The sequence below is a fragment of the Vulpes lagopus genome, chromosome 19 (genome assembly GCF_018345385.1).
Source record: "Vulpes lagopus strain Blue_001 chromosome 19, ASM1834538v1, whole genome shotgun sequence".
In the NCBI taxonomy this organism is placed as follows: Eukaryota; Metazoa; Chordata; class Mammalia; order Carnivora; family Canidae; genus Vulpes; species Vulpes lagopus.
Genome location: NC_054842.1, coordinates 31499858 through 31526699, shown reverse-complemented (window position 1 = coordinate 31526699; position 26842 = coordinate 31499858). Strand labels below are relative to the sequence as shown.

Genomic DNA, 26842 nt, shown 5'->3' with positions numbered 1-26842 from the left:
GGACCATCAGCTAGCATGGGTGTGCACTGGGAAGGGAGGCCCTGTTCCTTCTGGCTCCCAGCTGGCTTGTCACAGAGTGAAGTGATCCAGTATTAACGCAAATATGCATAGAACCATTACAAGTTGGGAGGAACAGAGAGAGAGGTGGGAGATGCGAGAACAAGTGATACAAGTTCTCCCCTATAATGGCTTGCAGTTTAAAGTGACACATCAGGAAACTGCAGAACAAGCGTGTTATTTTGATATGTGTGGAGATAATCCTTGGAAAAGCTAAACCCAGAGGTGGCTGTCCCTGAGCTGCTGCACTGGTGGTAGGCTTGAGCTGAGTGCAGGCCTGGGCCTCGGTATTCTAAGCCCTTCTGTGTTACTTGATTTTTTAAAATATATACACATAATACATTGATTCAAAATGAAGGGAGAAAATGAAAAAGAGAAAAGAAATGTAAATGGATTTATGATTACATAGGAGGGATTCCAGCTGACTGTGAAAAGGGGTTTTCTGATTGCCTAGTGTTGCTCAAACTCCATCGGGTTGTCAGCATGGCTGTGCAGTTCTGGTGCTTCCTGAGAGATGTGTGAGCCTGTCTGGGGCTCCAGCATAGGGACGGGAGCAACAGAATGGACTCTGGGGCCAGATTTTGACTCCCAGAGGTTGGAAGAACAAAAGCAAGTGGCACCGTGGGGTCTCCTCCCTAACTCAGAGAACTGTAGAGTGGCCCTCAGCACACCCCGAACTCTCCCCAAATTGCTGGCGAAAGTGAAAATAAGGTCTTACTATGCTTTTCTTTTCTTTCTCCTCCCTCCCTTCCTCCCTCCCGCCGTCATCCTGGTTTTCCTTTCCTCCTTCCCTCTCTTTCTTCTCTCCCCTCCCTTCCTCCCTCCCTCCCACCTCCACCTCCCTTCCTTCCTTCCTTCTTCCAAAAAATAGTTCCATTTAGATTGCTAGCAGCTGCCACTTGTGGAGCAAAGCAGTTGTTCAAACTGGGAGGTCACAGCCTATGTCTCAATCAGGCCCCACTTCCTGCTCCTGATGGTTTTCTTCCCACTCTTAGGCTCCCTCAGTGTACTAAATTATCTCAGAGATATCCCATCCTGGGGGATGTCAGGCATCAAGTGAATTTAGAGTTTTACCTTCCCCAGAATATGTGTGGACAAAATCAGAAGTGGTTGACAGCAGAGTCAGTGATCAAACAGGTAGCAATTTCTTACACATTTTAGAACTTCTACCCAATGTCCCTATAATAAATGAGTGGATGCCTCAGATCATAGCCCTAACACTTAGTTTGGAAAAGAGGGTAATGGACAGATAAAGGACACCACGTCTTGGCTGTACTTTGACCCTGTCTCACTCATCCTGAGCTGCAGAGGTTTCCCTCCTTGTCCTCTGGTTCACCGTTTATGGCTGTATTACTTACATCTTCAAGCTTGGCTGGAGCCCTGGGCCCCACTCTGAACCTTCACTTGGCATCGCAGCATCTCATCAGCCTTTAGCAGCTCTTTGTCACAGGTAGCCAAAAGAGTTCTCTTCATTAGGAGAAAGATCTTCAAGACCACCCCAGTTTCCCCAGTTGCCTCCTCTCCAAGCTTCCTCTTCATGTTTTTTAGGGTTGAGAAGAGGAATGAAGCTATGGGTGTAAGCATTTGGGTCTTAGAGCTTCCTGCCTGCCAAACCCTGCATCCCCTGCCTTAGCCTTTTCCTCAGGCTTCCTTCTACAGGATGTGCCTAAAGACATGTACAGTTTTACACACTAGCTGTTTATATTGGCACACCACACAAACTTAGCCATTTACATGGCTTCTGACCCTTCCAAAGTGGGCTCCTTGGATAAATAAATGTATTCCAATGACACTGCCAGTGCTCATAATATTAATAAAACAAAATGGGGCACCTGGAGGGCTCAGTTGGTTAAGTGTCCAACTCTTGATTTCAGCTCAAGTCATGATCTCAGGGTCCTGGGATTGAGCCCTGTGTTGGTTTCCATGCTGGATGTGGAACCTGCTTGAGATTGTCTCTCTCTCTCTCTCTCTCTCTCTCTCTCTCTCTCTCCCTCCCTCCCTCCCTCTCCCCCTCCTTCTTCCCTCTAAAAAACAAAACTGTGGAATTCCTTTCAAAAGCCTCAGAACATTATTTTGAATCCTTTCATGGTTGCAAGTCTATTTAAAAATTAGTTTCCCTTAAATCAACTCTATTGAAAGATAGCTTACATATAATAAAGTATTCAGATTGATTGATGAGTTTTGACAGATGTATACACCTGTGTAAATACTGCCACAATCAAAATATAAAATATTTCTACCACCCCAGAAAGCCCCTTCAGACCAATGCAAATGTTGAACTTTTTAATTTGAGTTTAGAAATAACCAACAATGATTTAGCATTGAGCCAAGTAAATGAGAGGGGCAAGGGAACAGACACATGCAGCTTTGTGCCTTGTGACCTTTGTGGCCTGTGGACTGACCTAGGGGAGGACTGAAGGTTTGGATTAATCCATGACTGAGGACAGACCATTGGAATGAGCCTGCAGCTTCCTGAATGGCTGCTCTGATGGACAAGTTCCTGGAGCAAGGACTCATGAGTTAAGAGTGTTTAAAGACATATTCATTTACCTGACAACAAATGAGCCCGGCTACAGAACAGACATCGTCCCAGGCAATGGGGAAGTGGCACCCTAAAAACCATTCATCATCATTCCTCCGTGCAGTCTCTGGTGGGGGGAGATGCTGGTAAACGAGAATGATATAATTTTAGGAAGCAGGAAGCACCATGAAGAAGAAAAAAAGTCGAGTGAGGGGATAGAAAATCATGGTTTGCTATTTTAAGAACAATAATATGGCCCATATAATATGTCTTTATTTTATTTTTGTTTTGTGAAGAAATCACAAGGCTGATTCTACTGTAAGCTGCTTTCTAAAAGGGACATGGGATCTTCCTGAAAGTATATTTTGCAAAGTGCTAGTATCTGTTATGTATATATATATATATATATATATATATATATATATATACACACACACACACACACACACACACACGTGTGTGAAGTGTATGTGGTGGGAGGGGCATCCATGGTTGGAGAAGTATGGAGAAAGTTGGATAAAACAGTTAAGCAGTTTTTTACCAAAGACTTTTCTCAGAGTCTTTAATATGCTAAAATGATTTGTGAATATTCAAGAGGCAGGATGATGATAGTAAGCACAATTTTCCACACTTTTTCCTCCTGAGAATGCTTTCAACTCCAAGCATCTCGAGTGAATAGTGTTCTGCAGGGCACCTTGTGGGAAATTCTGCTCTAGAGTTCTCATGCTGCAGGAGGATGGAAAGCAACAGAGAGGCTCAGTTACTTGGGCAAGTGAGGCAGTGGGAGAAATCTCCACTTACTGAATATCCCTCATATGTGTGACACTCGCTGTGGCCCAGGGGGGTGCCAGGTGCTTAAACATGCCTCTGTGGATGCTTCCCAACAGCCCCATGAACAGGAATCATCAGAGTTCCTATTTCCTAGTAGGGAAGCTGCTATCAGAGAGGTAAGATAAGGAGCCAAGGGTCACGCCATTCCTTGCAGAGTCAAGATTGAAACGTACACTGGTTTGACTCTGAATCCAAACTATCCAAACCCGTAGCACTGTGTTGTCTAAAGGATGGTGGAGGGTGATGGCAATTCAACTAGCAAACTTCTTCCTTCTCCCACCAGGGCATCCACATGGTCTCTTAAACCCTATGTTCTATTTCTCTTGCAAGTATCAAGTGTTTGGTGCTTCATCTCATGCTGGCCATGGAGTGGGTTCTTGGTAAGGTCAAGCAGCCTGGGTGGTGGTCCCAGGGTCCAGTCTGCATAAGCTCAGGGTGGTCCTGGCCAGAAGGCTCTGCTGGAACCATCCATCTACATCTTTCCTTTGCTGGCACTCCCTTCCCTGCAGCCATGTATCTTTTCATTCTTCTCCATCTGCTAAATCCATTGGAATGAGAGGCCTGCATATATGCCAGCACTTTTATCAGGATATCCATAAAGCACCCAGACCTGCAGGGCTGCAGTGGCCAAAAGCTGGTGATGAAGTTGGCTCTGTGAGGGGGCATAGGATGTGAAAAGGTGCCGGCCGGCTCTAGGTGGAGTCTGCTATCTAGTATCAAGGGGGAAAAAACGGGGGATTTCTGTATTTACTGGAAAAAGAACAAAGGCATACCTTTCAGGAAAGACATGAGACAGATTTTTTTCTCCCACTGTCCTCACCTTCCTCTCATGAGACTGCTGGGGAATTTGGTAGAGGTTAGTCACGCCTATTAATTCATTACTAATTTGGCTAGAGGGAGACTGGTCTTTTCTGAGCTTTATGAGCAGAAACTCGGGTGTTCTAAAGCTGAACTCCTGTCCTCCCCCTCTGTACACAGCCCCCGACCTGGAGCCCCCGTCTCCCACACATTGCCTTGCCCCCTTCCTGGCCCTGAGGCTGGAAACTCTGCCCCTTTTCTTCCACCTTGAATCGGTGACAGCCATATCAGTTCAACCTCTGCAGGTGCCTCCCTGCATCCCCACTGCCCATTGTTTGGTCCAGACCTCGTACTCTCTCAGGCTGCTATGACAGCCCTCACACCTGCTGGGTGTTCCCTCTAATGCCAGCCATGTGCCAGGCCATCAAGAGGCCTCTGCAGCAACAGGGTACTGGGGTTTTTAGAAGCAACTTTGAACTAGACACATAACTGAGCCCCATGCTGGGCAAGACATGCCAAGAATTAGTTTTCCAGACCAAGAAGGGGGAGATAATTCTGTCCAGATTGTGAGCAGAGCCACAGATAATGAATGTGTGCTGTGGGAAACTTGAGTAGTTTGACCTCGGTGAAGTTTGAAGGGCAAGGTTGTGGCAGCAGGTGTTTCAAGCAATCTAGTGCTGCATTGCAAAGCAACCAAAAACTTTGTGCTTCAAACAATGCCAGCATTCAGTTTGTTCACAGATCTGCCATCTATATAAGGCTTGGTGGGATAGCTCATTTCTGCCCCATTTGGCATGAAGGCTGGGGCTGGAATCCTCCGGAGGCTCTTTCAGTAATATGTCTGGCAGTAGATGCTGGTTGCAGATTGAAACTTTAGCTGGAGTTGGCGGGAACAGCAATACGTGACCGCTCCATGAGCAGGGAAGATTCGGCTTCCTTACAATGTGAGGTCTGGCTTCTAAGGGTCCCAAGGGAGAAGAAGCTAGACGGATCCTCTATCAGTGTCAGGACTCATCTTCAGAGGCCACATGGCATCACTTCTGCTTCATTCTCTTCATTAGAAGGAAGTAACAAAGATCAGCCCTGATTGAAGGGGAGGGAGACTCCACCTCTTGATGAAGGAATGTCATTGTCACAGTGGAAGAGATGCATGTGGGATGGAAGATATTGGTTTAGCCATCTTCATAAAATACGTCAGTCACAGCAGGGCATGGATCCAGAGGCACACAAGGTCTGGGATCTGTAGCATCTTAAATATCATGCCAAGGGCATTGGCTTTTATCTTCTAGGAAGTGAGGGGGCCAGTGAGCAGTGTTAATTTGGGGATAGCCTGCTCACATTTGAGTTTGAGAAAGTTGTCTCTGGGGTGGTGGGATGGAGGGCTTTTAGGGGGCAGGCAGGAGGCTCGTGAGAGATTGCTGCAGTAATCCAGGGAGAGAGGTGGGCCTGGGGCAGGGCATGACTGGCACACAGAGAGCACGTCAAGTAGGAGAGGCACCAAGGAGAAATCAGGGGGCTTCCACCAATTTTAATTCAGGAGGCCTGGGTTTGGGCCTGACTTCTGTATTTCAAAGGCACCACCACCTCCTACCAGGTGATTATGGATCAAAACTGAGTTAAGAACCATCAATTTAGCCCAATTACCTCACAGGGAAATCAAGGGCCCAAGAGGGCGGGAACTGGCTAAGGTTGCACTGTGAAGTGAGAGACAGGCCCCAAACTGGTTCACCCCAGGCATCTCAAGGGCCTGGCACATAAGCCCAATGGGCCAGCTGCGTGCAGTATGCTAGGCAGGCACTTTGGATCCCCCTCTCTGGACTTCAGTTCCCTGTTTGTAAAAGCCCTTAGACTGCTTCCAAAAACACCTTTATCATGAAATCTTAAGAATTCTGATGTATGAAGAAAAGCAGAGCAAAGGCTCCCTAGGGACACAGGGAGGGAGTGCTACCTCTACTTCCTTCTGTCCCTGGTGAGGAGCTGGGTGGCCGCGGGCTCAGACAGGAGACAATTTGGAGAATTGGAGAGGCATGTGATTTTGTGGGTGTAATGGCCTCCTCAGATTTGGAGACCATGAGCATGGTGCGTGGGTGGCAGCCAGTGACGGGCCCTGTCAGAAGCCCCAGGCTGGCCTCATGAAGGCTCTGCCCTAGCAGGTAGGAGAGGGAACGTCAGCTCTGATCCCACAGCCTGGAGAGGGGCCCCAGCACGGAGGGTGGGCTCGGCTGTGTGAGGAAACGGAAATGAAGGTGGGGTCCCAGTTGCTGTCCTAAGATGCCAGCCCTTCAATTAAGGAAAGAACTTTGGCAGCCTGTGAAACATCAGGGCGCCCCGCCCATCCCTGAAGGAAAAGTGCAATCTCCAGAAAGGGGCACCTTACAGGGGATGTGGGACTTCTGGTGCTGAGCCTGCTCTGGCCCAACCCACCAGCTGGGAACCCAGGAAATCCCAGCGCTCAGCCTGGAGCCAACTACAGATGTTACAAACCACTGTCCACCCTCCCAGCTGTATCTGTCCCATCAACCCAAACCTCACATTCATGTTTACTTATACCCACAGGACAGGCATATGGGGTGGGGTAGGACGCAGAGACAATGCCCTGGGGCCTTCCCCAGGGCCCCATCACCCATCCAGGACCCCCAATAAGAGGTGATGACAAGCTGGGGGATATCCACTCAAACCGGGTAGCTTAAGAGCCCATTGTGGTGCCTTAGAGGTGAGCCTCGGAGAATAGGTGTTGATGGTGGACAGGGAAGTGGAGGACAGGTCAAGAAGAGTGAAGCAATGTGACTTGGGGTGTGTCATGCCCCTGGGAGTAACCTGGACCGGTTGGAGAGTAGCCTCCAGGCCTCCCAGGACACAGGAGGGAGGGCACAGTGGTACAGTGAGAGAGCAAATCCAGGTGCTGAGTGCCCCGGGTGTGGGGCTGAAGAGTCCGGCCTTTGCCTTGGGGGCGCTTCTCCAGCCCTGTGGTTTTGTGGCGCCATTTATGCTGACTGCGATAGGAGTGGCGGGCATGAAGGCAATGGCGGACAGCACCGAGCGAGGCCATGGGGGAGAGCCCCGGTGTGGCCATGGTACGGTTTCACCCTCAGGACCATCCCATGACGGAGGTGTTCCCAAGTAACAGGCGAGGAAACAGGCCAGGCTGTGGACCTCCTGCCACGGAGGTCCCACAGGGGAAGGCCAAGGTCATAGGCAGGGCTCGCCGTCCAGAGGCCCCACAGCCGGCGTGTCTTCCCCCAGGTGTTCGTGCTCTGCCATGGCCTCCTGCAGCTGTGCCAGCTCCTGTACAGCGCCTACTTCAAGAGCAGCCTCACCACCATCGAGAAGCGCTTTGGCCTCTCCAGTTCCTCCTCAGGTCTCATCTCCAGCTTGAATGAGGTAAGCAGGAGGTTCTGGTCCCTCAGACTCCACTTGCGCACCACCCCCCGTCACAGGGTCTGGTTGGGGGCTCTGGGAGGGGCAGGGGAACGGGGAGCCAGGCTGTGCACATGGGGAATGTGTTCTAGGGACTACTAGCTACATTGCCTGAGGCTTCCCTGCACCAGACTCTGAGCCAAGAGCCTCTGGCAGCGCCTGACCTTGGGGCCTAGTCACAGCAGCCCTGTGAGCAGGTGCTCTACTCCTTCCCACCTGATGGATGATGAGGGCACCACGGCTGAGGGTGTGCAGCAGCTCGCCCCAGGTATGCAGGGCCATCTGCCTCCAAACCCTGGGCCTCTCTAATTGAGTTCTGTGACCGCCCACAAGTGTATGTGGCCTCTGCTCATCCTCAGTTTCTGGAGGGGGGTTGGTGATGAGTCTCAGGGATGCAGGTGGAGAAGTGGCCCCAGGCCTGGTGGCTCCTGTCTTATGAGGATCACAACAGCCAGAGCTGCTCAATGACCCTGATTCCCAAACAAGGTCAGATCTCTGTGACCTGTCAGCAATGTGGGTTTCACATGTCCCTCCGTGACTGCTCATCAAGGTCAGAGGAAGGTGGGGTGGCCTCAGAGATCAGGAATGGGAGGTCAGAGGACAGGGCTAGCTAGGAGTTACTGGAAACCAGGGAGGAAGAGGCCAAGGAGGCAGCAGAGCCCCCTCCATTGTGGCTGCAACACCAGTGGCTCCGGGTAAGCAGGCAGGTCTCCCTGGCTTCTCTCTTCTCTTTCCACAAGGCCCACCGTTCTGGGGTGGAGGCAGTGGCCTCCCCCTCCCAGAGCAAAATTAGATCTTCCCTTGACTTAGTGGAATTCAGGCTGATGTGGTAATCCAGAGCCTGGCCCCCACCAGGGCAGCTTCTAAGACGGAGCTGCAAAAGAAGGTGGGTTGCCTCCTGGCACCACCCTCAGCCACTACCTTTCAGTTTCCCCATCCTCCATCCTGCTCCCAGCTGGAAGCGCTCTTTGCCCTTCACTCCTTTGCCCTCGATGGCCTACACAGCAGTGCCCTCAGGAGCCTCTGCCCTGTGCCAGATCCCCCTTTCAGTCCTAGGAGTGGGGATGTCTCTGCCTAGCCGTGGAGGAAACTTGCATCTAAAGCCTAAGTGCCCCATCCAGGCTGGCCACATACACGCACACAGTGCGGCCAGCATCTGAGCCCGGGTCTGTCTCATGGCCGCTCTGAACCCCCAACCGCCTCTTCGACCAATCCTCCCTGCTCCCTTGTCCACAGCCCTGCTCTGCTCCAAATGCTCTCCTCCAAACACATCGCCAGAAGAATCTCTCTTGCCTCCCCTCTCTGCACGTATTCCTGCATCATGGGCTGTCTCCCACACCTGGGGCACCCGCATACCTGCCCACATGCAGCCATGTGGCCCATCAGTCAGCTCTACTGGCCTCAGACCCTGTCCTCTGAACTCCCTCCCAGAGCCACTGCTTCCTCTGCCTGCATCTGTGTCTGTGTGTTTTAGTGTGTATGCATGTGTGTTGCACACCCGTGTTTCGGCTTCCTGCTGCCGCTGGTGGCCTGTCTACCTCTCCACGTGAGTTGTGCTCCTGCAGCGCTGCGAGCTCCCACACAGCGCTGATCACAGCACCCCTCACACAGAATGCACCTTCTTCATGTTGGCCTAGGACTTTAACAATACGCCTGGCACATGTTGTCCTCACTCATGGAGGGAAGACAGCCTCTCTGGCATTTGTGTCACTGCAGTCCTATCCCAAGACCCTGGCAGGCATCAGTAGTCAGAGTCCTCTTTCATGCTAAGTCCAGACTCTGAATCCTCCTCAACATGATGTTCTAGGCACACTATTAATCAGTGTCAGATTAGTATCAGGCTGCCCAGTCTCAGAGCTTTCCAGACTGATGGGTGAGTGAAGGGGAGAGGAGGGCTGGGCACAAAAGGCCAACGGCAAAACCAGGAACTTGGCTTATGGGAGAAGACATGGGCATCTTGGTCTGTGAAGCAGCCACTTCTCCTGCCCACTGCTAAAGGCCAGGTCTGAGCAGACAAAATCAGAGGGGGCCCTGGAGGCCCCAGCCTGAATGTCTCCCACCAGTTTGCCCTGGGGCCCCCTGGGTTTGGGACCCTGATGGGCAGGGATGTGTTACAACAGGGCTTGGTAACAGACTTTCCAATAATCTAACAGAAAGTCTAAAGAGCTGTTGTAGGGGCCGCTGAGGGGGTGAGGCATGGACTGTGGAGGCCCTCCTCTCCTCAGCTAGAACAGGTTCATTTATACATATAAAATAATATATTATATTGTATTATAGTATAGTACATTATGGAAAAACTTTTTGCAAAGGGACTCCACTGCTGAAGAAAAGTTTGGGGACCAAAGACTTAAGCCAGCATCAGCTGTAACAGGTGTGGAGGTCCCACTTTCTTCCAAAAAAAAATGAGTGCATGCCCTGGGAATGCTGGAAGGGCCAGCCCAGATGCATGGGGCCTGGGCACCCCAGGCCTCCTTGGCCTTTGGGATGCTCTGTCATCCCTCACCCAGACCTTTTAAAGTCAGCTTCAGTTAGCCAGCAGACATAGTCTGACACTTATAATCAGTTCTTGAAAAAATGCTGGAGAAATAAAAACATGGGGGAGATCAGCTCTAAGAAGCCTAAGAATAAAGCTTTGCTTCCAGGTATGGGTTTCAGAATCTCCTGGATCAGGCTAGGCTGCCTCCCTACACACCCTCACACCCTCTTTTTGTATATATTATAAACCATATTACTCTTTTCCACAAAGGAGGGATCTTCTGGGCAATTGTGTCCTCTTGAAAAAGCCAATCATTTGTTCATTCATTTACTTAGTCAACAAATATTTAATGAGTACCACCTATGTGTCAAATATTGCTCTAGGTGCAGGGAGCAGGAATGAACAGACAAACATCTCTGTTCATATATCATTCTAATGATAAATATGACATTTGTTTACATAAATAAACAATATTAATTATTTAATTAATTTATTTAAATAAATAAAACTTGGTAGATTGGGTTACAACAAATGCTATGAAGAAAAATAAAGCCATGGAGGAGAATGGTGGTTGTATTTTAAAATATATTTAAATATAACTAAAGTTTTAAGTGGTATTTAATTATTATAAATGTAAGTTTTACCTAACTCCTTTTTTTATTGAGATATAATTGACATTTAACATGATATTAGTTTCAGGTATACAACATAATGATTGGCCCTTTGTATGTATTGCAAAATGACCACCACAATAAGTCTACATCCAGCACCTCACATGGTTACAACTTTTTTTTCTTCTGATGAGAACTTTCAAGATCTACTCTCTTAGCTACTTTCAAATAAACAATACGGTGTTGTTTAACTGTAGTCACCATGCTTGGCATTATATCCCAGTACTTACTTATTTGTAACTGAAGTTTGTTCCTTTTGAGCACCTTCACTCGTTTCATCCACTTCACCTCCTATTTCTCGGAGAAGCCCTTAGTAAGAAGTTACCATCTGAGCAGAGGTTTAAAGTAGGTTAGATGTCAAGGGAGTCCTGTGGACAGATGAGGGAAGGAGCAGCAAGTACAAAGGCTCAGAGGAGGGTATGTGTGTGAGTTAGGAGAAAGCTAGAGGCAGAGCAGCTGGGATGAAGGGAAGGAGAAGGGTGGAGGAGCACAGATCAGAGCCTTCACAGAGAAGGGGTGCAGGCTCTAGAGGGCTCGGGAGGCTCTGGGACAGACTTTGCCCTTTATTATTTGGGGTTTAAATGGAGGGAACATGGTCTGACTTGACCACTCTGTCTGCTGGGTGAATAGGCTACTAGGAGGCAAGAGTGGAGGCAAGGAACCCAGAGTGGAGGCTACCATAATAGTTCAGATAGCATATGGTGGTTGCTTAGACTAGGAGGTAGCGATAAAGGTGGAGAGAAGCAGCTTCCAGGTGGCTGCTGAAGGTCCAGTTGGTGGGGTTGCTGATGGCTGCATGTGAGTGTGAAAGAGCAGTCAGGGATGGTGCTCAGGTGTTTCGCTTGAGCCACTGATTGGTAGGATGCAAGTGCCATTGAGATGAGGAGGACTGGGGTGGGGCAGCCAGGTTTTCAAAGGGAAGATGAGGCATGAGGTTTGGGTGTGCTAAGCCTGTGAGAATTAGAAGCACACACACAGGATGTAAAGCCATGGAACCAGATGAGCTCACCAAGAGAAGAGTGGAGGTTCAGGGAGTGAGCTATGAGAGTTGAGAGTTCAGGGAGGTGAGGAGGAACCAGCCAAGGAAATGGAGAAGAAGCCATAAGGGGAAGAAAATGAAGAAACTGAGAAACTCAGTAAAAGAAGTATTTCAGGAAGGAAGGAATGGCCACCTGAATCACATGGTGCCTAGAAATCAAGTAAGAAGAAAACTGAGAATTGGCCGGTTGATGGTCTTGATGAGAACCACATACCAAGACTTTGGTTCCTGTTTCCTGAGACAGGGCAGTTGCTTTTCCAGCCGGAAGGAGGCTATGGTGTGGACAGGGCAGGGCTGTGGGTACTGACATCCAGGGCTCCTCCAGTCCAGATGAGCTTATATTCTGGGGCAGAGGATCATCTCTTTGGAGGAGTTGTCGGAAGATCTGCCAACACCCCGTTTTATCATTTCGGACCTTGCTCCCTAGGGTGGGCCTCCAGTTCCCTCCCCTGGCACAGGGTGGGGCTCAGAGACCAGGCCTCCCAGGGAGCACCAAGGACACAGAGTTACTGATGTTTGCAGCCAGAAAAGGAACTTACGGGTGGCTTAGTCCTCCTCCCTCACTGCCAGGAGTGGAAGGAAGCCCAACGGGCAGGTCAGGAGCAGAGCTGCTGGGGCAGAGACCCACTTCTCCAAGAGGCAGTAGACCAGTCCAGTTAAGACTGGGTGCTTTAAACCCAGGCATTCCCCATTCCAGCTGCCTCCTAGCCTCATAGCAAGGGCAAGTTCCCTACTATTCTGAGTCCCAGTGTTGTCATAAAAAGAGAGTTGTTGCTTGATGAAATGAGATAGTACCCATTGCTTGGTGGTTATCCTGACTACCAGGTGGCATCCTTAGGGCATTTAGTTAGAGAGCATGTGATGTTCCTAGGCTTCCTTGGACTTTGCCCCAAAAGGTTTGGACCTAAGATGTTTGAAATTGAGGCTATGAGCTTTTCACGGTTTCTAGATACTTCCCTTTGTCTGGTCCAGGAGGCTGAGACTGGGAAGGGATTCTGACATAGGGGAGGACAGAAACAGCACATCTTGGGCCCACGGTGAGGCTGTCTTGGCAAGGCTGACAGTGGGCAGGCCTCTTGCCTCTCTGCTTTTCCTGGAGCAGGTACAGTCAGGTCTCCTCTGTGGGTGAGTAGGGACAAAGTTTCTGGTCTCACTCAGCCCTTCCGCTCTCTCTGCAGATCAGCAATGCCATCCTCATCATCTTTGTCAGCTACTTTGGCAGCCGGGTGCACCGTCCACGGCCTGATTGGCATTGGGGGTCTCCTCCTAGCTTCGGGTGCCTTCATCCTCACCCTCCCACACTTCCTGTCAGAGCCCTACCAGTACACCTTGGCCAGCATTGGTAAGTGGCCTCAACTCCTGCTTCAAGGGCATAAGGAAAGAATGGGCATCTCACCAAAGTTGGTGGGGATGCTTCTGGTTCAGTGGCTACCACTCCAGGCTATGCTGTGTTCTCTTACCAGAAAGCGTCGTTGGCTTTATTGTTTTGCTTCTCTCAAAGCATATCTGAAAGTGAAAACGTGTGGAATTATGCAGAGCTTTGGAGCAGCCCTAGCTTGCTGAGGTCGGAGCATGCAGCTGGTGGCTCACCTCCCCCTGTGATTCCCTATAATTCCCTGTGCTTCATGCAAGGAATGATCCAGTGCACACAAGTGGGGATGCCTCCGAGCAGTGCCTGTGATGGGCTTGGCAGAGGGTCAAAAGCATTGCCCACGATGAGATCTGTGGATTTTCTGCATGTTTAATCCTGTGTTTAATACTTCCTGACATTTGTACATTCATCCATCATTCTTTAGGTTACAGTGCACTTAAACTGTGATCTCATTTGATTCTCCTGGACACCTGTGAAAGGAAGAGAAAAGGTCTAAGATGAGAACTTGGCACTCAAAGTTGTCCAGTAACTTTCCCAAGGGCACCAGTCAGTTAGGGAGAAACAGACCCAGGTCTCCTCATTCTTACGCAAATGGTCCTCCTGTAGCACAGAGTCTCTTGTTCTTAGTGATATGCCCTGTGGTAGAGAGAGATGTATGATGATTTTAACTAAGTAATAAACAAGGAATTAAATAACACAATATTGCCTGGTGAGAGTTCCCTTTTCTTTAAAAAATGTTTTATTTTTTAATATGAAAAAATCAAAATATAGCAAAGTAAAGAAAAAATACAACACGTACTGATCATTAAGATATATCTGTTTTCCTTCAGATACTTCTTTTATTTTTCCTTTTCTCTTTTAACAGATTTATTGAAACATAATTCACATACTATATGTGTAGCTTACCCATTTAAGGCGTACAGTGGTTTTGGTATATTAACTTTTGGTTTGTGTGTGTGTGTATGTGTGTTTAAGTAGGCTCCACACTGGGGATGGACCCCTACATGGAGCTTGAACTCATGACCCTGAGATCAAGAGTTGGAACACTTAACTCACTGAGCCACTGAGGTGCCCCGATTATGTTATTTTTTTAATGTGGTAAAGTATACATAAAACATAAAAGTTGCCATCTTAACTCATGGAAGTATACAATTCAGTGGCATTCATTATATTCATGATACTGTGCAATTATCACCACTATTTCCAGAATTTTTCCATCAACACCAAGCAGACACTACCCATTAAGCAATCACTCCCCATTCTTCCCTCCCCAGCCTCTGGTTATCTCTAATCTTCCTTCTGTGTCTATAAATTTGCCCATTCTAGATATTTCATTTAAGTGGAATCATACAGTATGTGTCCTTTTGTATCTAGCTTATTTCACATTGCATCATGTTTTCAAAGATCATCCATATTGTAAAATGTATCAGAATTTCACTTCTTTGTGGCTAAATAATATACCATTGTATGGATATGGCACATTTTATGTATCCACTCACCTGTTGATGGATACTTGGGTTGCCAGATACCTTTTTTAAAAAAGGAATAAGACAAGGGCATTATGCTAAGTGAGATAAGTCAGAGAAAGACAAATACCATATGATTTCACTCGTATGTGAAATTTAAGAAACAAAACAAAGGGTCATAGGGGAAGGGAGGGAAAAATAAAATAAGATGAAATCAGAGAGGGAGGCAAACCATAAAGGACTCTTAGCTCTAGGAAACAAACTAAAGGTTGCTGGAGGAGAGGTGGGTGGGGGGATGGAATAACTAACTGAATGATGGCATTAAGGAGGGCACTTAATGTAATGAGCATTGGGTGGTTTTTTTTTTTTTTTTTTTTTTTTTTTTTTTTTTTTTTAGCACTGGGTGTTATATGCACGTGATGACTCACTAGATTCTACCCCTCAAACTAATAATAAACTGTATGTTGACTAAGTTGAATTTAAATAAAGATTTTTTTAAGTTTTTTAAAAAGAAAGAAAGAAGATATTAACTTCCTCTTGGCTCATCACTTCCTCCCTAACAGGAGGTGGCCACTCACCTGTAGTTGGTGTGCTTAATAAGCTCATTGCATATCTGTATACTTTTCTTCCTTCTAGTGTTAGGTCTTATTTCTTTAGTCTTATTTTTTTTTTCTTCTACTGGTTTGGAAGTTATACATTCCTAGTTATCCTTATATTGAAACATTTAAAAAATTATTAGAGAACAAAACTGACTTTTTGTTGGGGGTGAAACACAGTTCTATAAATTTGAACATATCTATAGATTTGGATAAACACCACAATCAGAATTTAGAACAGTTCCATCACTCCCAACACATCCATCATGCAATTCCTTCATAGTCACACTCTCCCCATCCATCGCAACCATTAGCCCATTTCCAACACTATAGTTTTATGGCTCTGAGAATAACACAGAACTGGAAACATAAACGTCTTGAACTGGATTCTTTCCTGCACTATAGGCCTTTGAAATTCACTGAAGTTGTTGCATGTATCTGTAGTTCATTCTTTTTTCTTGCATAGTAGTATTCCATTATATGGACATAACACAGTTGACCCATTCATCCATCAAAGACATTTGATTTGTAATGATGTGGATGGAACTAGAGGGTATTATGCTAAGTGAAATAAGTCAATCAGAGAAAGACAGTTATCATATGATCTCACTCATGTGGAATTTAAGAAAAAAAACAGGATCATAGGGGAAGGGAAGAAAAAAATAAAATAAGACAAAATCAGAGAGATAAACCATAAAGGACTCTTTTTTAAAGGTTTTATTTATTTATTTGAGAGAGAGAGAGAGAGAGAGAGGGAAAGAGAGCACAGACAGGGAGATGGAGAAGCAGGCTCCCCGCTGAGCAGGAAGCCTGATGGAAGGCTCAGTCCCAGGATCCTGAGATCATGACCTGAGCTGAAGGCAAATGCTTAACTGACTGAGCTCCCCAGTTGCCCTCCCATAAGAGACTCTTAACCATAGGAAACAAACTGAGGGTTGCTGGAGGGGAGGGGGGCGGATGGGGTAACTGGGTGGTAACATTTAGGAGGGCAATGATACAATGAGCACTGGGTGTTATATAAGGCTGATGAATCACTGACCTCTACCTCTGAAGCCAATAATGTATTATATGTTAATTGAATTTAAATACAATTTTTAAAATGCCAAACAAAGGAAAGACATTTGAATTGTTTCCAACTTGTACAAAAAACAAGGTTGCTATACATATTTGTGTATAGACAGGTTTTTTTTGTAAATATAACTTTATTGATGTTGAACATCTTTTCATGTGTTTGTCATGCATGTATTCTCCTTGGCAAGGTGTTTGTTCAAGCCTTCTGCCCATTTTGTAATTGGATTGTTTTCTTACTGTTGAATTTGAGAGTTCTTTATAAATTCTGGATACAAATTATTAATTGGATGGAAGGTTTGTAAATATTTTCTCCCAGTCCTTAGCTTATCTTTTACATTCTTTTAAGTGTCATTTGCAAAGCAAAAATTGTTCATTTTAATGAAATATAATTTATAATTCTTTTTTCTTTAACGTATCGTGCTTTTAGTGCACATATAAGAACTGTGCTTAATCCCACATCAGGAAGATTTTCTCCTATGTGTGTAGTTCTGTTTTTTGTTTTTTATTCTTAAGTTTTACAGCTTTCCACTTACATTTCAATCTATCATCCATTTGAGTTAATTTTTATAGGACTCTTTTTCTTCTTCTTGCATATGGATATTAAATAGTTTTAGCATCGTTTGTCAAAAAGACTATCTTTTCTCCATTAAATATTTTTGTACCATTATTAAAAATCAACTGGTCATACTTGTGTGGGTCTTTTTCTAGACTTTCTATTCTTTTCCATTAGTCTATGTGTCTGCTCTATCACACTGTCATGATTCCTGCAGCTTTACAGTTAAGGACTAAAATTGGATACTATGATTCTTCCAACTTTATTCTTTTTCAAATTGTTATATCTATTCTTATTCATTTGCCCTCCCATATAAATTTTATAGTCAGCTTGTCTCTAAAAAAAATCCTTCTGGAATTTTTATTCGAATTGCATTAAATTCATAGATCAATTTGGGGATGCCGAGCACATTTATCCAGTCTACCAATCCATGAACACAGTATGCCTCACCCTTACCCTTACATTTTAACACTGACCTACAATTTAACAGACTCTAAAGCTGACGAATGTCTCTATTCTCCAACAAAGTAAGGATGCTAGGATGTTTTACTACTCGGTGTCCTCTTCCATCTTCCATGTTTTTGTTGACCACTGGCAGGTTCTACCAGTACCTATTATTATTATAGTCATTGTTAGTTATAAATAAGTTAGCACTTATGCATATTTACCTACAAGTTTACTTCTTTCTTTGCTTCTTGCATTTCACCTGCTCTTGTTGATTTAATTTCCTTTTTCCTGAAATACATTCATTAGCATTACTTTCAGGTGGGACCATGGATGAGAAAATCTCTAAGACTATGTCTTAAAATGTAAGTTTTACCCTTGTCCTTGCCTCGTGGCTTGGCTGCAAGCAGGGTTTTAGTTATTTCCTCTCAATGCTTTGAAGATACCAGGCCTCTATCTTCTGGCTCCTCTTTCTAGTATTGGGACTTCTACCTCAGTCTCATCATCATTCCTTTCTGAGAATTCCATTTTTTCTCTGTAGTTGACTTTAAGATTTCCTTCTCTTCCTTGAGATCTTACACGTTTACTATAATGGTTTCTAAGTATAGGTTAATTTTTACTTATCTGTTTGGAAGTTCAGTATGCTATTTCTTTTGAAGATTAAGGTTTTTCCTTGATTCTAAAAAACTCTCAGCCAAAAATGTTCCCAATATTGCATAGCCCTATTTTCACCCTTCTTTCTTCTAAAAATGCGTGTGATATTTATATAATATATATTCATGCCTGGCCTCCTTGTCTCCTGTCTTTCATAGTTTTGGGTGCTTTATTCATCCAAGCTGCCTCCTGGGTGATTTCCTCAGGCAGGAAATCTTGCTGCTCACTTTGTCTCTCTCCAGCTCTCTCAGTTGGATCCAACTCATACTCTACATTGTACATTTTAATGGCTCTCTATATTTTGCTAATTTCTAAAAGTTATTATGATAGTTTTTCAAATCTGTCTGCCCTATTTTCATGTTTTTGATGGTGCCTTATGATTTCTATTTTTACTTTGGTCTCTTCAATTATTTTAAACATTTATTTATTTTATAGTATTTTTCTGTTTGCTCCCGTAACTAAAGTTTGGGGAATGTTAGGCCTCCCATGTTTTGTGTTTGCTTGCTCTTGCTTGGGGTGGATTATTTACTGTATGTTTTACAATGTTTGACTGTGGGATCATTTGCAGTGGGATTTTCTCCCCTGTAGAAATTTTGTGTGATCTGGGTTGAGGATATAGCCTTACAAACTGGTTTTACATTTGTATTCACTTAGCATCCCAGGAACAACACTGCTTTGGAGATAATTTTATGATAATTTATTGGCTTGGGATAAACTTGTACATGTTTTAAAGGATGTAAGAAGAGGCAGTGGTTTTGTGATGAGCAGCATTGAGAGGCTCAGTCCACACATGCTCATCCTTGGCCTACTGTATTGGAATTGAAGATGTCTGAGAGTCAATGAGCCACCAAAGACTGTACTAAGGGAATAACTGATTCTGATTTTTGTTTACCTGTTTACTGAAATGTTAGGCATTTTGGGAGCGGTCATATGTAGAAGTCAGTTTTAAGAGTTGAAACAATGACTAAAGGGATTCTTTTTTTTTTTTTAAGATTTTATTTTTTATTTATTCAGAGAGAGAGAGAGTGAGAGAGGCAGAGTCACAGGCAGAAGGAGAAGCAGGCTCTATGCAGGGAGCCGACGTGGGACTCGATCCCGGTCTCCAGGATCATACCCTGGGCTGCAGGCGGAGCTAAACCGCCAGGGCTGCCTGACTAAAGGGATTCTTTAAAAAAAGATGTTATTTATTTATTTGAGAGAGAGAGGGAGAGAGCATGAGCGGGAGAGGGGCAGAGGGAGAAGCAGGCTCCCTGCTGAGCAGGGAGCCCCACGTGGGACTCAATCCCAGGACCCTGGGATCATGACCTGAGCTGAAGGCAGATGCTTAGCTGGCTGAGCCACCCAGGCAACCCAAAGGGATTCATTCCTTTATAGGTTGTGAGACCTCTGGTAGGGAGAGACAGGTGGCTGGAATGGAAAAAGAACAGAGCCAGAGTAGCAGTATCTAATGATGAAATGTCTTTTGGGTCTGATCATGGGAATCTTTTGCATTGTGGCCTTGTATATGTGTGGACTATGTAGAGACTAAATCCTTCTTCAAGTAGCTCCAGGAGGAAGACAGACCCAAAGCTAGGGGCCCTGCCATGCTCTTTCTCCTCCTCAGTCTAGACAAGGGATTTGAGGCCAGTTCTGAAGGAGAGTTGGGTATTGCTGGCCACCCTCCCAGAGAGCCCTGTGCCAAGTCCACTCCAGACCCAGGGCCCCTGCCCTTCCCCAGCAGCATGAGGACTGGGTTAATGAAATCAGCAAGGGAGCCTGGGGCACTGGGGCCAGGCTGAGGGGAGGGCATCCTGCCAGGCACCACACACTATGGGTCGGTGGGTTGGCTCTCCGCAGCCTGGGCCACATACCAATGGCATTTGCTTCGCACAGAGCAGCCACCACAGAGGGTGGTTAGAGATGGGCGGGCCTCTGAAAATAATCACTCTGCTCCTTGTTAGGGATGGTCCATTGGCTGGGGTTCAGCCCACCACAATCCTCCCTGCTCAGAGGGAAACTCTGCCATTCCCTCCTTGACCTCGGTGCTCTTAGCCAAACTCCAGTGAGAGGGAACTGAAGGGGACTGGGACAGGGACCATGGCTAGCCTCTCAACCTGCCCAGGGAACTGCAGGCCAGGAGAGGAAACTTTTTTGTTGCTATTGCTCTATCTGTGTAAATTCTATTTGCAACAGTGAGGCACAGCAGTCTTTCTTACTCTGGCTGGGGTCAGAGCAGCAGCTGGAAGTGCTCAGCCACCTTCAGCGCATTTTCCCAGTGCCAGGGGTGGGATGAGGAGGACTTTGGCCCAGGAGCCACATCGGTGGGATCCATCTGGGGCTGTGTGCTGGGTACCAGTACAGCATGGGCATGTGCTATGCTAATATGTGCAAGTAAAAATATCCAGAAAGTCTCACTTCATGGGAAAAGTTTGAAATGCAACTCCTATTTCAAGTATATTCCTGCGGGAACTTTAGTTTTGAATTATGCAAGGCAATCAGGAACAAATGAATTTTATTAAATGCACCGCCCTGAGTTGTGTTCTGGAGTCAAGCAGTCCTTGGGAATTGAGACTCACAGTGCAGCCTCGGGCCATCTCCTCCTCAGCTGAGTGTCAGTTCCTCCCTGTATGAAATGGACACTTGCTCACAGGGGTACAAGGGCTGGGAGAATGCATGCTCAGAATTTAGCCTGTTAAATGTTGACTTTTATAACTGGAAGTGGTGCGGTGGGGCACCTGGGTGGCTCAGTCAGGTAAATGTCTGACTTCAGCTCAGGTCATGACCTTGGGGTCCTGGGATTGAGCCCCATGCAGGGTCCACACTCATGGGGAGTCTGGTACTTCCTCTGCCCCTCGCTCAGCTCATGCTCATGCATGCTCTCTCTCTCTCTCTCCCAAATAAATAAATAAAATCTTTGAAAAAATATTGGCAGTGGTGGGGACAAGGTATGTATTATTCTGGGTAAAGCAGGATCCCAAATGAGGAAGCACCCTGCTTCCCATAGCAAGTTGAGTCTCACAGCTCTCAGCTGTGGGTTGAGCATCCTGGGGGCATCTAAAGGCAATTTCTTCTTGGTCCTCACTGTAGGTGTTCTGCTCCGCTCAGGAGCAGGGCTCCTCCCTCAACAGAGTCCCTGCTGCATCCTCCTTATGTGAGTCCATAGGATTTCTCTCAGTTGAAGCATGGGCTGCTCTTCTGCTCCAACAGGAGTTAGAGCAGCCTGGTATGATGGGTAGAGCATGGACTTCAGCATTCAAATGAATCTCAGCCATTTACTTGCCAAGGCCCCTTAAGCAAGCTACTACCTTACTCTTCTAACCCTGTTTCCTTATCTGTAAAATGGGACCCATAATAACTTCACTTTCAGGGTGTTCTGAGGGCAAAATTAACACAATATAGTATAGGTAAAGTATCTGGCCCATGTTACCTGTCCAGCACATTTTTCTTTGTCTGCACTTGTGACATTTGAAATCTGTTACTCGTAAGTAATGACCCCCAGACCTATTATATCTTGATTTCGTCCCCTTGGAGCAAAGCTACTCCAGAAATGAACATGGGAAATGAAGAGTAACTGTGTATTTTAGGAAAAAAATAAAGAGGGGCTGAACATTGTGGGAATCATGGAGACCTTTAACAACTAATTGCTAATTTTAAAAAGGCCAGGCAGACATTTATGAATGTTTAGATTTTCTAAATGTCAGAGGGGTCCGGAAATGTGCCGTGGCGCCTTTAGAGAAAAGACTAAGCTACCCAGCCAAGCCTCCAAGACCACTTCTGGAAGGCTCAGAGAGGTTTTAGTAGATGGGAAACAGGCCAACATGACACCAATTCCCTTAGGAGATAAGGGAAGGGTCTTCGGAAACCAATGTCTGGCAGGACTAGGTGTAACCCGTGAATGCTTCTAAGCCAAGGCCAGAGGGAAGTTGGCCCCTACACAGACAATGGATGCGCACAGGCAGGGAGCTTCCTGTAAGATAAGAAGTGGGGGTTGGATTGTATTTTTGAAACAGTTGGGAAAAGAAAGGGAAGAGTCACTTTCTAGTCATTTATTCATAAATGTGCCAGCTTACCCATGCTCATTCATCCAAGGGTGTCCCTGGGAAGGAGGGTGTAAGGAGGCATAAGGAGGGGAAGCCTCAAGCTCCTGGGTGACTGGGTCCCTTCCTCAGTGGATAACACACAGGGCCTGGAATCAGCGCCCCAACCCCCAGAGCAGAACCCACTCCACTGAACTGTGGAAGCCATTCAGGGACCTTCACTGAGAGAACTGCTCATGACAGATAAGCTCAGGGCTGTTCAGTAGTGAGCACCCTGCCATGGTGTAAGATGGGTTTGCTCAGGAGTTGTGCAGGGGGACAGGGGAAGTGTGAGTGTGTGGGGGGTAATTATGTATAGGTGTATGTGTGAGGGAAGTATTTTATGTGTAGGAAGTTTATGGGGATCCCTGGATGGCTCAGCAGTTTAGTGCCTGCCTTCAGCCCAGGGCGTGGCCCCGGAGTCTCAGGATCGAGTCCCGCATCAGGCTCTCTGCATGGAGCCTGCTTCTCCCTCTGCCTGTGTCTCTGCCTCTCTCTCTCTCTCTCTCTCTCTCAATCTCTCTCTCAATCTCTCTTTCTCTTCCCAAATGAATGAATAAAATCTTAAAAAAAAAAAAAAGAAAAGAAAAGGAAATAGTGGACCGTCAGCCTCTCTTAACATTTGTTTTGTGGGCAAGTCACAGTCTCCCACCTTGACGAGCCTGGAAATGAGACCGCATGTTCTCCTAAGTCTCCAGCTGAAGTCTGAGCAGAGAGACCTGAGCGTGGCTCCCCCTTCCAGTCAGGCCCTCAAGGCTTGTTTAGTCATTTCCTCTGTTCAGAAATGAGGCTGGGGTGGCAGCCCTGCTTGGGTCTGGGCGGGGGGCAGGGGGTAGGCAGTGCTAGGCAGCAAGCTGCATCCTGCAAGTTGTGTCCTGCACTCTGCTCCCCTGGGGAGAGTCACTTCTCCAGCATCCCTGACTGACTGTATGTCTCGGGCATGGTGGGAGGTTCTGGGAGGTGGGGGCGGGGTCTCCTTGGGAGAGTCAGCACACAGGGTGGAAAAGAAAGAGTGGTGACTATTCCACTGGCTTTGGGCACAGTTGGGAGTGAGGGATAGCCCCACAGAAACAGAGTCTGGGCCCTTGTTCCACTGGGGAATATGGTTTGAAGAAACCATTGAGCTCTCCTGCAGGAGGCCTGGGGCTCCCTGAAGATCCCTGGAGAACACAGAGGAACTTCCTGCTCTTCTTGCCACGCCTGGTAGAGCAGAACTGCTGGCTGTGCCCAGACACCTTCTGCGACCCAAGGGTTTGGAATGGGAACCACCAGGCACATTTGGGCAGTGTGCTCCCCACCGGGAGGCAGGAAACCTACAAGAGCAGTTTCTTTCTCTCGGGGGCAGAAGGATTCTTCAGGGTCAAGAGCTTGGATTGGCCACCATCCAAGGATGTGAGGCTCAGAGCTAAAGGGAGAAAACTGCAAAGAGAAGTCAGGACCCACGTAATGGTGTCAGGAGATGGGGACTTTGGGAGGTGATTAGGGCACCAGGGTTGTGCCCTCATGAATAGGATCAGAGCCCTTATAAGAGATCAAAATGCTCCCTCACTCTATTTCTGCCTTGTGAGGACATAAGAAGTCTTCAGTCTGCCACCCAGAAGAGGCTCTCATCAGAACCTATGTGTGCTGGCTCCCTGATCTCAGACTCCCAGCTTCTAGAACTGTGAGAACATAAATTTCTGTCATTTACAAGCCACTCAGTCTATGATACTTTGCTATGGCAGCCCAGACCGATTCTATTAGATTCATTCTCCTTGATTGGAGCCCCTCCTTAGAGCCTCATGCCTAATTTTGAGTTTTCAGGTTTGGACTGTCTTATTAACTATTCCTCTCAGCTTTGTGTCATTTGTGTCATTCACAAATTTTCACCCAAGCCTGTGACAATAGCATTGGGTGGTGTGCAATTAGGGCCACCATATTCTGGGTCACACTGGCCCCTTGATGCCAGCCCTTGATATGCTTTGAGCCAGTTCTCCCCAAAGGACTTTCTCGCCACATGTCCGCATCTTGTCTACCAGGATATCATGACAGGCTTTGTCTAAAAGACTTCCTCCAGTCAAGTAACACCATGTTACAACTTCCTGCTGGTCTGCAAGCCGCACTAACAAAGGAAATGAGGTTGGTTTGGCATGACTGGCTCTTAATGAACTCATGTTGGCTCAGCTAATCACTTTTTTTTTTTCAAAGAGCTCCTCATCAGCCTGTTGAATAAATCTGTGAAGAATAAGTTCTGCTTCACTACCAATTGGGGGGGGGGTGTATATTAAGCTCACATCTCTTCCAATATTAAAATTAAATGGCTCTGAGCCACCATCCAAGTATCCTTCACTCCTGTCCACTGAGAAACTGTTTTGTTGATGAGCCAAGCCAGGCGATGCCTCCTTCCTTGGCCTGGTGGCAATTCCCCAGGGTTCAGGGGCAAGGATGTGGGTGGGGCAAACCCCTTGCTGGCAGTGTAACGTCCAGTGTCGTTTCACCATGCACAGTGCACCTGCCCTCTCACGTCTGGCTCATTGGTCACCTGGCCTCCTCAATATAAGTAGGCATTTTCCCTGGGGCCCCCTCTAGGGTGGGGTGATGGTGTGAGAAGGGGTGTCCAGCCTCAGCCTCAGAACTAGTCTTGCAAACTCAGTCTGAGAGCAGAACACAGGAACACACTCCTTCCACTCCCCTGAGCTCACTCTTTTCTCTCAAAGATATGAACCCTTCTAAGCAGCTCCTTTATTCTAATCTATCCTCTGCTGGTGATCTACACTGATCTTACTTGTCTCTAGTTTCTAGACCCAGTCCCTAAGTTCTTAGAAACCTGGGCTCTAATGCCTATCTCTAGGATTCCACCATCTTCCTTCTCCATTTAAATTTCTCAAAGTTTCTAGCCTCTTTGGATGATGTTTTTATTTGATCACTATGTCCCATGTTATAAGATACTCACTATTTTTAATCCTAATAAGAATATTGCAAGGTAGATATTATTATATCTGTTTTGGGATGGAGACGTTGAGGTTCTGAGAGGCCCCAATCAGTGAGCAGTAGAACCGAGATTTGAACTTGATTTATCTGGCTTCAAAATGTGAATTCCTTTCACTACCCCATGATGTGTCTCAGGCTGTCAAACCTAATTCTGTTGGGTTTCTGCTGGTACAGACTCTTTTCTCCTAGTTTCCCAAAATAAAACACATTTTGGGATATGCATATGCCCATAGAAATTATTTTGTAAGTGGAGACTTAGTCTAGTTGGAATAGACCACATATTATTAGCAGGACGTTATGGAGTATCAGGGTTTTGTGAACTACACTGAGAATCCAATCACTTCTGATGTGTGAACAACCTACTTTGCAAACCACTTTGAGATCTCAAATCACGACTGAGTTTGGGACAGTCTGTTCCAGGCCTGCTGGTGGGTGTTGCCAGAGTTTCGGGAAGAACTGTTGAGAAGCTGAATTTAGGAGGATGAGGAAATAGGTCCTTCAGAATGGAACATTCTGAATGAGGTTCCCGGGGTTTGCTGATAGCCTGAGGGTTTGGCATCTTGGCCATGTTTCCAAAAAACTCTCCAGAAGCACCCCCCTCCCCAGCCTTTTCCTATTATTCTCTAATGAATTGCTTCTGAGGCTTGGGTCTTGCCTCACTTGACCCTACTCACCCACAAACCATGCCCCCTTCTGAGCAGGGAGGTGTGTGTGGCTTTCAAGGAACGTAACTTGAAGAAGGACTCACTGTTGCCCTTCTGTTCCCTAAAAGAACTCTCTTTCCTCTACCAAAATGATGAGCATGACTAGTCAAAGGAAAGCCCCATTTGCTGTGGCCTTCTTATGTTGCTTGACCCTTCTAGGGTCCTCTCTCAGACCCCATTTCAGATCTTTGTGTAGAGACTTCTTATACCATTGGCCCCCTCCAGCTGACTTCAGCCTGGCCACACATGGAATGTGTGTCCTTGAACAATGGAGTGGCTAGACCTTAGTTTGCCCAGATTTGCCCTGTCTCTGTAGGTACCCTTCTAAGGAAGTCGACCTTCCTGACACAAAGTCCTCTATCTTTCTAAACCCACTGAGGGGTCCAGAAATTAGAACTGAATCTCTGAATTTAAACTGTGGAATGAGTCAGAGGGTTGACTCACGTGCAGCTGGGGTGGTGCTGGGGTAGCTGGAGGAGGAGAGAGGTCCCAGCCTGTTTCTGGTTAGCATTTCACAGCCCTGTGAAAACTGGCACAGTCAGACTTCTGGTGTCTTGTGGGAAAAGAATGTGTTCTGATGAGCTTGAGCCTTCCAGAAGTCTGCCTCAGGGAAGATGAGAAACAGACTGACATCCCTCTAATCAACAGACTCCCCTACCTCCTTTTCCCAGGGCCCTCCAAGATGGAGGAAAGAGACCTTGGGTGGGCAGGCACCCTCTGGAGTCTGTGGTGGCTGGACTAAGCAGGCATTTCTCTGACCTTACCACAGGATTTGATACGGTGGGAAGGTCAGAGCTAGCAACATCAGAAGACGAGGTTGATGTGCTTCCATAAGTCAATGGAGAGTAACCCGGTACAGGCCCCTTGCTGAAATGCTTGAGAAATGGGGAGAGGTTGTTCTGTCTCCTTCAGATGGGCCTGAGCTCCTAAAAGAAGCTGAGAAATCCACTCCAGGGAGAAGGGTGGAGTGGGGCAGAGAAAGCCAAGTTCCCCACCTCCCCACTGGTTTTGCCAAAGTCTTCTGATAGAAGGTCTTTTCCTCTCCATCCTTCTAGCCCTTGGACTCACCGATCCCTGTCCTCTAGATTTTTAGGGGAAGATCCTAATGGTCTAATGGTCTAAATTCTAGAAGACTCCACTCTTACCA

The 26842-nt window shown here is 46.7% G+C and overlaps 1 protein-coding gene across 1 annotated transcript in view; it reads left to right on the top strand.

Annotated features, from left to right (window-relative positions):
* SLCO2A1 (solute carrier organic anion transporter family member 2A1) overlaps positions 1 to 26842 on the top strand; it is an 80615-nt gene that overhangs the window by 29153 nt on the left and 24620 nt on the right. Inside the window, 3 exon segments of the mRNA XM_041734397.1 lie at positions 7451 to 7588; positions 12989 to 13051; positions 13053 to 13152. Coding sequence (XP_041590331.1) covers positions 7451 to 7588; positions 12989 to 13051; positions 13053 to 13152 — 301 coding nt within the window.